We start from the raw sequence: 13,496 nt of genomic DNA, 5'->3' as shown, positions 1-13,496 counted from the left end.
AATCCGCTTTTTATTATACGATATAGACCAATTTTTTTAGAGAGATAAATCAAGATTTTTTAAATAATGTAATGTGGAACGATGAATCATGTTTCACAAAACATGGGATTGTAAACTTTCACAATTTACATGTTTTGGTATCCCTACGCAATTCGGCCGCGAAACTTCCAACATGAATTTAGTGTCAACGTCTGGGTAGGTATTTATAATAATCATCTTTTCGGGCCATACTTGTTGCCACCACAACTAACCGCTGCGGCATTCTTGTAATTTTTGGTAGCTGAACATGCCAATATGTGGGATAACATTAATTTAGGTTTAAGAAGAAAGGCCTGGTTTCAACTTGATGATTGTGCAGCTTTTCATGGTAGGGTGGTAAGAAATTGGCTAGACTACCATTTTCCTGCAAGATGGATTGGTCGTGATGGATATCGCATGTCCCCACGATCTGCAGATCTTAATGGTTTAGACTTTTTTGTGTGGAGATATTTGAAAGGAAAATTGTATGAGACACCTGTTCCCACAAGGGATGCACTTTTAATAGGATTAAGAATGCTTGTAATGACATAAGGCCGTTCTTAAATACCATTATTCGATAAGTTATTCGTCGGAAAAAATTTAATTTGAACATCCTGTATCTTCAAAACAAAGCGTTTGTCGACCTATGTCTAGATCTAAAACTATAAACATTTGGGTCTAGCCATACGTCTCTCAAGACGGTTAAACCCGAAACTTTCTAGTTCTAGTGTTAGTTCAATAAAAATACCACCTATCAGCATTTTATATGGGACAAAGTAGGTACGCTCTGATTTTTATGGAAATTATGGAAATATATTTTTGTATATTGCATCTTAAGTGAAATTCATTGTATATTGTTAGCTCTAAAAAGTTTGATTGTACATGTTTAGTTAATTTCGTAGATTACCAACTATTATTATAATAGTTGTATAAACACTAACGACATAAAAATTATGTCATTAGTATTTATTATGATTAATATCTCATTACTTTTTATCATTAAACATAGGTTCGTTCTATTATTTATCTCAGAAAATATCACCCAATAATAACCCTTTTGATTACAATCAGTAAACCTCCTTGTAAAATTAAAGTCTCTGGTAGAAACGTTTATGGAAAAAATGATAACATCATTCCTATTTATACCCATGTACTTGGTTTAAAATTTCAAATTAACGTTTCTATTGAACTTATCTAAACAACCTTTTATATCTAAGATAGTTTTTCTAAACTTATTATGAAAGGTTATAATGGGGTTACAATTAATCGTTTTAAAATTGATCTCTTCTGTTCTTATCTTTTGGCGACTTTTCAACTTTGATTTATTTCTTTCGAATTTTGTTCATCAAGTCTTGCTCCATATTTTATGGCCAATTCATTCCATATTTCGTTAAAATTACAATCGTAATAATCAGGAATATAAAGGAAAGGATTTATTAGGTTAATAATTATTGAAAATCTAAGCATTGTTGCAACAAGCGAATCAAACCAATGATACTTATTGAATGATACAATCCAGCTTTTATTTACTTCTTGCGACTTTTGTTCATCAAGTCTTGCTCCGTATTTTATGGCCAAATCATTCCATATTTCGTTAAAATTACAATCGTAATAATCAGGACTATAAAGGAAAGGATTTATTAGGTTAATAATTATTGAAAATCTAAGCATTGTTGCAACAAGCGAATCAAACCAATGATACTTATTGAATGATACAATCCAGTTTTTATTTATTTCTTGCGAATTTTGTTCATCAAGTCTCGCTCCATATTTTATGGCCAATTCATTCCATATTTCGTTAAAATTACAATCGTAATAATCAGGACTATAAAGGAAAGGATTTATTAGGTTAATAATTATTGAAAATCTAAGCATTGTTGCAACAAGCAAATCAAACCAATGATACTTATTCAATGATACAATCCAGCTTTTATTTATTTCTTGCGAATTTTGTTCATCAAGTCTCGCTCCATATTTTATGGCCAATTCATTCCATATTTCGTTAAAATTACAATCGTAATAATCAGGACTATAAAGGAAAGGATTTATTAGGTTAATAATTATTGAAAATCTAAGCATTGTTGCAACAAGCGAATCAAACTAATGATACTTATTGAATGATGCAATCAAATCTGGCGATTCACTTATTGAAACAAAGCTATAATATAAAAAAAATCAATTTCCAAGTGCTTTATTTATATTGATGAAAAAAATGAACTTACCCTAAATTCCTATAATTATACTTAATAGTATGGGATAACTAAGAGATGAATTACATAATGAAAAGTTCTATCTACAATTTATTCAAAGGTTTTCTTCCGATGTACCTTTAGACTAGTCGTCCAGTTTATCATCAACTTTTTGCTTTTTAATTGACGTTTACATCTTCAACGTCATTGTTAGTCGTCTTCTCTTCTTTTATTTATCTCCCATTTATTTAATTCTTTTTACGTAATGTGTGGATGTGTTTTTTATTTACAAGTTCTCGCACCGCTCCTGTATGCAATATCACCGCTTCCTATGTACAGTTTTTAAAATTTAATAAAAGAAACAGCGCCCGAACGCGCGCGTACCTCCCTCGGGAGCCCCACCATCGGCCACAATGCACACACAAGTGATAATCACATATTCAATAAATAATAGCTAGGTATAAAATAACATCATAACAAAACGACATCTTAACTGGATTCATACTTTTTCTTCGTTTTATATCCGTTTCGATTCTTCTTTTAATTAATTTCGGCGTTAAATTATTGTTAATTGATCAGTCCAGGACCACCACCTGTACTTCATCTCCTTTTGTCTTTAGAGATCTCCATGGTTTTCGAGCTGCCCTTCTTAATTCTACCAAAGAAATTTGTCTGCGATGTTTCCTGAAATTAAATTAATTTTTTAATCATTTATATTTTTCAAATTGATCAAATATACATACTTGCTACTATCTGTCGCTCTAAAATAAACATCATCCGGGGCATCCATCCAACTTATCACCTGTTTACGTCCGGAACCCATCCGCGTCATATGGGAGAGTTTCGGTTTTCCATTTATTTGTGCGATGTGTCTTGGAATTTGTTGTGATGGGATTAAAGGAACTGGAACGGATGAGCCATATTGCTCTGTTGAGGATCTGTTCACCACCATCATATCCTTTGCTAACTTCTTAGGTGGTGGACACGTTATTACAGCACCTTTGTACAAAAAGAAACGGTGTAAAGTAGCCACTTTTAAAAAGTTCTCTTAATGCGGAATTAAGTGTTAGAAAATTTTTTGAAAACTCACCATCATCCCAATCCATGTCAGAGTAGAAGCCAGCATTAACAAAATATAAGAATAATATTTTTGATACAAAACAAATTAAATAAAGCTATTTTATGACAAGTAATTCTTTTATGTAAGTTGTTAAATTTGTAATCATATTTTTGATATTTAAGATAGAATCAAATACTTTTTTCTACTTTAAAATGAATGTAAAAAGAAAATAAATACTTACTGTCAATCCCATTACATTCATCATACGCTCTCTTCTTAAAAGATGGGGACATATTTAAAGGAATCTTCTCCGCTTCTGGATTATTAGGTATTCTCTCATAAACCAGGCTCCCATCCGGTGCTTTTGGCGGTTTAGGAAAAGCTATGTGTTCCGGTTTTGGCATGTTCTCCCTATCAGTAAGAATAAGCCATTGTGGAACAACGCTCCCCGGATTTCCCAATCGTGTAGCAATATTCGTCACGCTGCCACGATTTTTCTTATGATAAATCAATAACTGCTTCAACTCATGTTGTCCTTTCCCGACCATCAACAACGTACACTCTTGTTTAACCGCTTGGATGTTGATAGCGAAAAAGGGAGCTCTAGCCGCGTGTCTTGGTCGCATAATGTGTTTACACAACCGCCTCGATATCCTCGTCAGAGGTGTCGTGGACAGATAAAACGCCGTTCTCGTCTTCATAACCGGTCGACCCGGAGATCCGGATCTGACGATCATTCCGTGGGCGCTCGCGTAGTGTCTGGCGAGATGAGCTTTTAATTTAAATTCTTTCCCACAACCGCTTATGTGACATCTATGGGGGCGATGGGATAGGGCGGAAGTGCGATCATCTTCACCGTCGCTACCACTCTTCTTTTTAGCGCAAAGATCAAATTCGTTGTCACCGATTCGAGTTGGCGTTTTAAGGCCGCCGTAACGCTTCCAGTATTGCCAACAGGCTTGACAGAGGCGACATTGCATATGAGATGGTCCCCAAGCATACCACTGACTTGACACGGAAACTGTATAGGAAAATTAATTGTATTGTGACTACTAAATTAAAAAAAAAAATTCGTTATGACTTACCATTGCATGATTCACAGGGTTTACCATTTCCGGAAACTGTTGGATCGCCACCACCACCTGTACCATTACTGCCGCCATTCATTACGGATTTGTTGTTGTTTAAAACTGGCGTACCTGGTTTATTACTGAAAATGATAATTTGAATTAGATTAACTCTTAAATATTTGAGTGAGAAGAAATGTTGACTCATATTTTGATTTTAAAGTTAGCCAGTGTTTAGCTGTAAATTAACAAATTCTTAATTGTGTTAAATATTTCAATCTTAAAATTATAAAATAAAATAAAACCGAGACTCTTAAAACGCGATTATGTACAAAGCAATGTACATTTTGTACACGAATTGCTATTCAGTGAGGTTTGAGGTTCCAGCAAATAACATAAAACCGATATAAGCAAAGTGTTTCCGTTGATTTGATATCGTTAACTTGCTAATTGTTTTTTAAAAGTAACCATGTACTGAGTCATGTCCGAATTGTTGTCGAATCTGTTTTCATAGTTTTATGTAAATACATTCTTAAAGTTGAGAGATTATGTTGTCCAATTGTAACAACAGGTTACCTTCGTTTATAAAGAAGAAAATGTTTTTGACTTTGTTAGCTACTCATTCTTGAGGTAGACATAATATTTACGTGATAAATGAGATGTAGTATAGTTTACATTATCTAGGAATCTTGTGTAATTTTCCACCATGTATTGAAACCACCCATCTTTTATAAACGAATATTTTTATGATACTCTAATTAAATAGTCATTATAATATGGTAATAGCATAAACGGAGTAACAACCTAATCGAAGTAATAAACATTTAGAAGAAAAGTTTAAACGATTTGATCAACACTAAAACAAAATAATAAACACTAAAAATTAAATGAGAACTGGCAAACAGAAAAGATTAAATTAAATTACTGTATTAAATCTGTATTGCAACATAAACTAGTCCAAATATTTACATTAAAAAAAAGATAGCCTTTTTAGATCAGAAAATAGGATTGAAAGTGGAATCTAAAAATAACTATGTATTGAATTGAGAAACCCTTCTAAAATTTCGGATATATTAGAGCAGCGATTTCCAATTAGATTTAACTATGGACCCCCTAAAATCGTTTGTGTTCGCCAGGGACCCCTAAACTAAATAAACAAATTAAACCCCTGGACAAATTAATAAACCGTTCATTTTATGCACAAAGGATATATTTTGTTTTATAGTTTAACTATTATCACAAGGTACAAAAATAAATAAATTTAGAGCGATCGGTGAACTCGCATTTCTTTTACAAGTTTCTCAAAGTTTGGTTGTATATTTTTCGACAGTGTAACGCGTTTAATCTGTTTCTTGATTTACTTTTTACTTGAAGTAACGACGAAAAATATTGTTCACAAAGATATGTGGTTGGAAAGAATATTGAAATTTGCAAAACTTTGTTTCCTAAATTTGGCGATTCATTGAAAACGTATGCCCAGAAATCAGACAGATTTTTTTCTTTGAAAGCCATTTGAAGCTCTCCATTGGTAACTAAGTCAATAAAATCTTCTTTCTTAACCTCCATATCCATATAACCTTTGTTAATAAACGAATTTCGAATCGATACCTTAATTCTGTCAGGAAGTGGAAAATATTCTCTGCAGGTGCTTCTTAGATTTGCCAAATAACACATGATTAGTTGTACTTCCTCATTTGGAAGTGTATCTTCAGGCATGTTTAAAAATGTCGACAAGTTTTGAAATGATTCCACATTTCCGCTTTTGAGTTGATTCTCCCATAATTTCAGTTTCAAAATAGTTGGAAACAATTTACATTTTCACCTTGTAATATTACATTCAAATCATTGAGATGAGTAAAGATGTCGGATAAGTACGCCAGTTTGATAAGAAATGTAGAATTATTTAAATTTTCTGGAGATAATTTAGCGATGAGATTGGAAACATTATTCTTCCATTAAAAATACATTGACTTCTTTATGTAATTCCCAAAGTCGGCCCAGTGCAACCAAGGTGATACACGAATTCTTTGTATTAATTGATCTTTTATGTTTTCTGCCATATTTTGAATTCTTCTTTGCACTGTATTGTTTGACAACGGAAGTTGTGTAATTCCTTTGGCAGCTTTATCGCTAATTATTGCAGACACCATAATTTTTGCTGCTGGTAATATGAGATCTTCTCTCTGAGGTGTACCTTTTTGAGCTATTAATTGACATACCTTAAAGGAGGCCATTATGGCTGAATTGTTTGAAGCTGATATGGCAATGTGGGACACGCGTCTTTGAATGTTCTTTAATTGTTGTTCTTTCTTTTTAAAAAAATCCGTGTTTTTTTGCTAAAACTCTGAGTGCTTTGTTTCAAACTGGTGTCCTAACTTAGCTGGTTTCATACAATCATTTGCTAGAACCTGGCTGTAAATAACACACTGCTTTTGCAGGACAGAAATTTTGGAAAACCATAGGACACCATAGGAACCTCTTGACAGGAAGTTTTAAAAAGGAAGTTACAAACAAAACTAGATCTAAAAAAAGTATTCTTTCATTTCGAGTTAAAACTGATTTTTCTACATGGAATTTGAGTAACGTTATCTGTTGTTTCATTACCCTGTATAATAAAAAAGTAAAAATGTATTCGCCTTTGTAACATCTACTCACCAAATATTGCTTGAAAAAATGTTAATATTGAGTTTGGTTACTTAATTTCTTCTTTAAACGATTTTTGCGAACCTTCACTAAGAACACGAACACTTATAGATGTAAAAGAAGATGTAAAGAGTTAAAAAACAAAATAGGAAACTTAAAAAATCCCCCAAATGAGTAATATTACCAACCTCCATACCAAAAATGTCCTAGAAAACGTTACATATTTCTTTTGAGAGTAATATACAGGGTAATTCAAATTCGACCCCCACCGTTGGAATCACAGAAACCATAAGAGATACAGAAATGGTTAAATGGGGGCAAAGTTGCGTATCTTAGAGCTCATCATTTTCAACTAAGTTTTTGTAGTATTTTCAACTATCTTTTTCGATTTTTGCCTATAACTTCTTTATTTTTCGTCTTTTCGTGAATCTGAAAAACATTCTTAAGGCAACTTTTTATGAAAAATGTCATGACACAACTAGAAATTTTCCCCGACGTTTCGTTTTCGTCTATCATCAGGTTTATTTTATCTTATGAACGCCATATTTGATTTTCACACCAAAAAATAGGATAATTAATTATGATTTCAATGATATGTCTATTATACAATGTATTTCATTTAAAAAAACATTGAAAAAAAAAACCAGATGATAGTTGTGTCATGACATTTTTCATAAAAAGTTGCCTTAAGAATGTTTTTTTTCAGATTCACGAAAAATAAATAACTTATAGGCAAAAAACGAAAGTCATTTTATTGTTTTTCGGCCATATTTTAAAAACTAAAACGGCTACATCCAAAAACTTAGTTGAAAAATGATGAGCTCTATGATACGCAACTTTGCCCCCATTTAATCACGTATGGTTTCTGAGATCCCAATGGTGGGGGTCGAATTTGAATTACCCTGTATAATTAATCTTTAATATAATCTATGTATGCAATTAGTTAATTTCGTGTACTTTAAATTTATACTTTTTTGTAATTTATTTGCCTACATTATTTTTCACAACTGCGCCGTGGACCCCCAGTATTGTAGCAGTGAACCCCTAGGGGACCAGACACCCCTTATTGGGAATCGCTGTATTAGAGTAATAGAAGAATGTTAAATTTTTTAAGAGAAATGAGAAACAATTTTTGACACATATGGTTTTCATTAAGCTAAAAATTATTAGTCTTATATTCACTATTATTTTTATTGTACAAACTACGTCGTTTGACACAAGAACAGCCTCATTAAAAAAAATACAGGCCATGCACAAAAGCCGCATCAAACTGTATCAAATATACTGCTTGGGAGTATATTTGTTTCTGTTGAGTTGCTAGGTCAGCTGAATTTTGCAGGAATGACAAATTGATGTCCCTGGGTTTTCGGCGACACTATCGTTTACGGCAGCGATTATCGTTCTTCGAATCTTTAGCACATTTGGTGCACTTCTACGACCGAGAACTCCGCGAAACATATGAGCGGTTTCAATGACTTTTCACAATGATAACGCGTTGTTCCTTTGTTATATGATTATTAATATATTAGTTATAGCTATTAGTTCAACTCTCATTATAATTGGTCTAATTGTAAATAAAATTCGAAGATTGGAAATGAAATAAAAATAATTTTATATAAATCTAAATACTTACTAATTAGGTATGTAGACTTGTTTCAATTTTGATTCAGCTTCAACAGCTTTGACACGCTTCTGTTGCACATACCGATCCGTAGTCTTCCACATATAATAATACTCGATAACATTTTTAAGGGTTTTCCACGGCAAAAAGTCCTGTCGTATATCATTGAAGTCTTTCCCATATTTATCTAGAGCCTCCTCGAAAAGGTTAGCCTCGGAAGCGCTCCACTCCTCCATCTCGTCACGACATAGTACCGGTCCGCTGGACGGCACCAGGGAGCAAAGGGCCCGGGCCAAATCGTAGCCGTGAGCATGTAACGCGTCCATCGCGTGAAAAAGGGTAACGTCCCGACTCGCCGCCGCGGCCGACATGTGCAGCGACGGCTGTTTAACGCTCGAACTGCAGTCGAGGGCGCGCGCGAACGTCCCCACGGAGCGCGAAACGACAAGAAACTGGTCGATCTGACGATCGGTGAGGTCGTGTTCAGGCGTCCAAACAAGACTCTCAAGTTCGGCAAGTTCGCGACCGTCCGTTTCGCCCTCTTTTAATATCGACGTGATGTCGCACTGGTAACGGCTGCCGACTCGGATCTCACCCTTGTCCGCCAGCAGGGTCTTTTGGGTTGGATCGTAGACGAGACAGTAAAAGAAGCTGTCGTCCTTGCTCAAGTAGGAGCCGAGCGATTCCGTTTCGTTGAAGAGCGTCACCGAACACTTACCGCGGATGTGAGTCGCAGGCAGGTTTTCGACCTGGCGCGATAGAAACAGTTCGCGATGCTTCATCTGGTGTCGTTGCTTCGAGGACATTCCGTAGTCGGGAGCGCGGCAAGCTGTCGTCGTTATCGTTGTAGCGACGACCTGGCCACCGGACGAATCGCTACCGGGACTTCCAACGTTCGTTTCTTCCGATGCTCCTCCATAAACTACTAGAAACACATAATCATTTACTTTTTTTGATACAAGTACAAATTCCATCAATAACAAATTATTATAACCAGTAATACAACTTTTAATTGTTTTAATAGACACTTTTTCTCGTTTTATTATTTCAGAAAAAAATTTTATAAATTCAAATTGAATCTACATTGCTATTCAAAGAAAAATCGATAGAAAAACCGTTATCGGTAAGCCGATAAGATATTAACTTTTTTTTTTTTAATTTTGGCAAAGAATTTGAACTCGCTATGCACGTGAGATAAGAATAAAAACCGCTGCTTCTTTATGATTAATAAATTAATAGAAACGGCAACACAGCTAAATATGCGCTAATCGATATGAGTACATTTTGAATTACAAATGGTTCTTAAAACGATTTTTTTACTTTCCTGCTATCTATACATGTTTGTATTCTTTTGGTTCTAGATAATAACTCAAATTATAAATCAAATTAAAACTCTAATATATTGAGTCATAAAATCTGATGCAATCTATAACATAATAAAAAAATATGACATAACATGTTGAACATAAACTCAACTATCTTGATACTTTTGTAATGTTGTGTATGTTGTATATCATATATTATTATCAAAGAGTATCTGCGACTAATCCTCTTCGTAATTTCCTCTTGGCTTTAGTAATGCAACGCACTTTGCAAATATTAAAAATTGCCAATTACTTCAAACTTTGGCACACAGAGATTCCCAACTTGACATTCATTATGAATGAAGAGCGGCTTAAATTCTTCAATCTTGTGTGAATTACATCTAAATCCGAAAGATTTCCAATAAAAATGGGAATACTTGAAAAGTCAAATTTGTAAATCTAAATCAAATTTTACAGAGTTAAGATAACAAATCATGGAGGATTGCAATAGACGTATCGATTAAAGTACTGCTAAATTAACAATGGAGAATATTTAGAAGTACTCTGGAAGTACCAAGTGGAAAGCTTCAATGTATAATGCGTTTTCAGTTGATTTAATGTTGCATAACACATTTAATCCCATTATAATATAGATCATAATGGTTACCTTATGGTTAAATCCTTTTTGTTGTAATCTCGCTTCCCCCACATTTATTACATGTGAAAGTGTTTTATACTTGATTTATTTTAAAAAACAGGCCGTTAGTGCAGTACAACTTCTTAGCAGATGTAGTGGTCGGAAATTTTGAAAACTTTACAGATTTTCGCAAATTCAACACTTAAGGCCAACAAAACACCAGGACAAAAAAATAAATAATCAACTGTACATATTATACACATCTACGCAGTAATGTTTGATCAACCCATAATCTTACGTACAAATGTTCACCAGAGTGATGGCAATATATCTTTAGCATTAAGGAGACCTAAGGATCTCAAGGCAAAGCCAAAAAGTTGTTAGTAGATCACCATCATACTTTATAGATGTACAAGTTGTGAATAATATCCTTATACATCTTTAGAAACTTCCCAACAAAGATTTGCTATTTTATTGCAATGCCTCCGTTTTGATAATATAGAAAATAGAGCCAAGAAAATTTTTTTTAAATTCTTACTGTATATAAAATATTGGATCAATATTGATGATTTCCAATACATTCTAAACAAACCTAATAAGCACAGATTAAAACTGTATGTTTTAGTAGACGAGAAAATCTTTAAACAAAATCAAAAAGACTATGGGGTGATATACCCTACTATATCACTTGTCAATAACGCAGACGTTCCTTGATTTAAAGTCCAACATTGAGGAGGTAGGACTATTAATAAATCAGAAAAAAAACCGAATATATGAAGATGTCAAGAAGGGGAACGGATGTCGGGGAGGAATTTGGAGACGGGAAAAGTAGATTTAGGACGACGGATGAGTTTACATACTTGGGATCACTAGTTAGGGAGAGTAATTCTGTAAGTAATGAAATAAGCACTAGAATAGGAAAGGGTAATAAAGCTTATTTCGCAAAGAAGAAACTGATGTGTTCGAATATACTAAGTCACAGCTCTAAAATGAGAATATATAAGAGTTTAATAAGATCAGTGGTAACAAAGAAGTGGAAGATCTAAAAAATTTAGAAAGAAGAATACTGAGAAGGATGTTTGTACAAGAATTAGATGAAACATGGAGACCTCGAATGAATTTTGAATTCAATGCCCTGGTTGATGATAAGATTTGTTAAATCTCAGCGAATTAGATGGCTGGGACACATAAAAATAATGGACGACGATAGAAGAGCAAAAATCCTAACAAAATGGAAACCAACAGAGAAAAGACCTCGTAAAAGATGGTTGGACGACGCGAAGGATGACTTGAGAGCAATGGGACTCTCTACCAGTCTCTCACTCCCATTGCCCAGTGGCTAGGAGTAAACGGGAATGGCGTAGAATTGTTGAGGGGGCTAAAACCCACCAAGGGTTGTAGAACCAAAAGAAGAAGAAGACTATGTATATCACTTGTGATTTTAATTCACCAGAGTGACGTATCAAATCAAATATCAATGGCAGTTGCAATTTTCTAAGTCAACTTTAAAATGTATTTAGTATGTCCAAGTTATTTTCCAATTTCTCAGAAATCTGTCAAAAAAATCTTAATTAGTTATCTTGTTTTAAAAAGTCTTTATCTTATTATCATTTTATAATCATGGATGAAGATGGACTTTGAATCAAAATATGTAGTAACGGATTTAACAAAATATAACATAATTTTCCTCGCCGTTATCTCCAGATTTTTATTTAATAGATTCTTCGGTTATCATTAAAAAAATGATTGTTAAAAATAGCATATTTTGTTGAATCACATCATATTATGTACACGTTAATTTTGAAACATCCTGTATAACCAAAAAGTTATCACTATACATGATATGATAGTAACCGATTAACGAGTCACATTAAGTATTAACAACAAAAAATTGCCAATAATTAAAATATTGCTACGGAAACTGAATAAAAACCTGATTAAAGTCTCGCAAATAATTATTCGAAAAGTACAGTCAACTCGAAAGAAGAACACGCGTTTCCAAGTTGTCATGGCAACCGGTCAGATAAAGTACAGCTTCATCAAGATTTCGCGAAACACAGGCCGATCAGCGGCAAAGTATAACGAACGTTCGTCCGTATTATATCGATCGTCCAATTAAAGAATTTGCGCACATTTCCCGAATATTCACCAAATTTTTTTGTTGTTGTTCGGTTTTGTGTTTTTAATTTAAAAAGGAAACTTATCAAATAATTTTCGGAAACGGTTTATTCTAGTTAATTTTCGTACTTACGTTGATGTTTATCCGCTAATTGGACCAACGACGACGGCAAATCTCTCCGCCTATAAAAACACATCACCTTCGCCTCGACGTTTCCGGTAGCGGTTTTGTTCAGCTCCTCTATCCGACGAATTTGGTACGGAGCCGTCGATGTTGACTCGAAGTAGACGTAATCTACAAACGGTTATGTATTTTGACATAATAGAAACCTACGTTGGTTTCGTTGCCGCCGCCGAATACAGTTATTATTCTGCTTGGTACAACTACTATTCGGCGCGCTTACTTTCAAATATACACGCCAAAATCAAAACATTACAATTTCCCACCGGTCATTGTTGTAATTTTTTTTTAAATCCTCTCAAATTCGGTTAGACCGAACGCAAAGGTTGTAAGATAGACGGTGGCACACACGCAGCATATAGTATCTATCCCAACCGCAAAATTATACATGCTGGATTTTATTTGGTGGCTTAAACTACTCACCTCCGACTCTGTACATGTTAGCTGTCATCTTGGATATTCGATCCGATAATCATCAGAGTTCCTTTAGAAAACACATAGCTTTTTTTACGACACTCGAACGATCATAGTTTTGTCACACAACACACCACCAAGCCAATCGCCGCCATTTTCTTGATCCTGTTGGCGTCTCACTTCGGATTGGCTGAAAACGAATAAACTACACAAACATCCGACAGCGCCGCATTATTTTAATACG

The 13,496-nt window shown here is 34.2% G+C and overlaps 1 protein-coding gene across 3 annotated transcripts; it reads right to left on the bottom strand.

Annotated features, from left to right (window-relative positions):
* Positions 1–2,408: 2,408 nt before the first annotated feature.
* LOC111428667 (metastasis associated 1-like) lies at positions 2,409–13,409 on the bottom strand. Of its 3 annotated transcripts, none has more exons than XM_023064306.2 (8): positions 13,262–13,409; positions 12,791–12,952; positions 8,611–9,523; positions 4,353–4,477; positions 3,509–4,288; positions 3,298–3,327; positions 2,951–3,206; positions 2,409–2,891 (listed from the first exon to the last, which is right to left on the bottom strand). In XM_023064306.2, the coding sequence occupies exons 1-8, from the start codon at positions 13,287–13,289 to the stop codon at positions 2,783–2,785; spliced, it is 2,403 nt and encodes an 800-aa protein (XP_022920074.1). In that variant the 5' UTR covers positions 13,290–13,409; the 3' UTR covers positions 2,409–2,782. The 3 variants fall into 3 exon arrangements, with proteins under 3 accessions (XP_022920074.1, XP_022920075.1, XP_022920076.1); XM_023064307.2 differs by having other exon boundaries at positions 8,611–9,520; XM_023064308.2 differs by lacking the exon at positions 3,298–3,327.
* Between the last annotated feature and the right edge of the window lie 87 nt (positions 13,410–13,496).

This window comes from Onthophagus taurus, chromosome 7, assembly GCF_036711975.1.
Source record: "Onthophagus taurus isolate NC chromosome 7, IU_Otau_3.0, whole genome shotgun sequence".
Classification (NCBI taxonomy): Eukaryota; Metazoa; Arthropoda; class Insecta; order Coleoptera; family Scarabaeidae; genus Onthophagus; species Onthophagus taurus.
This window is presented reverse-complemented; position numbering and strand designations above follow the sequence as displayed.

Excerpts from the sequence above, each read along its gene's own strand:
- LOC111428667 (XM_023064306.2), bottom strand. The coding sequence starts at position 13,289 with ATGACAGCTAACATGTACAGAGTCGGAG. Across the intron at positions 12,953-13,261 it reads TAACATGTACAGAGTCGGAG|ATTACGTCTACTTCGAGTCA; the intron begins GTGAGTAGTTTA and ends AACCGTTTGTAG. Across the intron at positions 3,328-3,508 it reads TGAATGTAATGGGATTGACA|GCTTCTACTCTGACATGGAT; the intron begins GTAAGTATTTAT and ends TTGTTAATGCTG.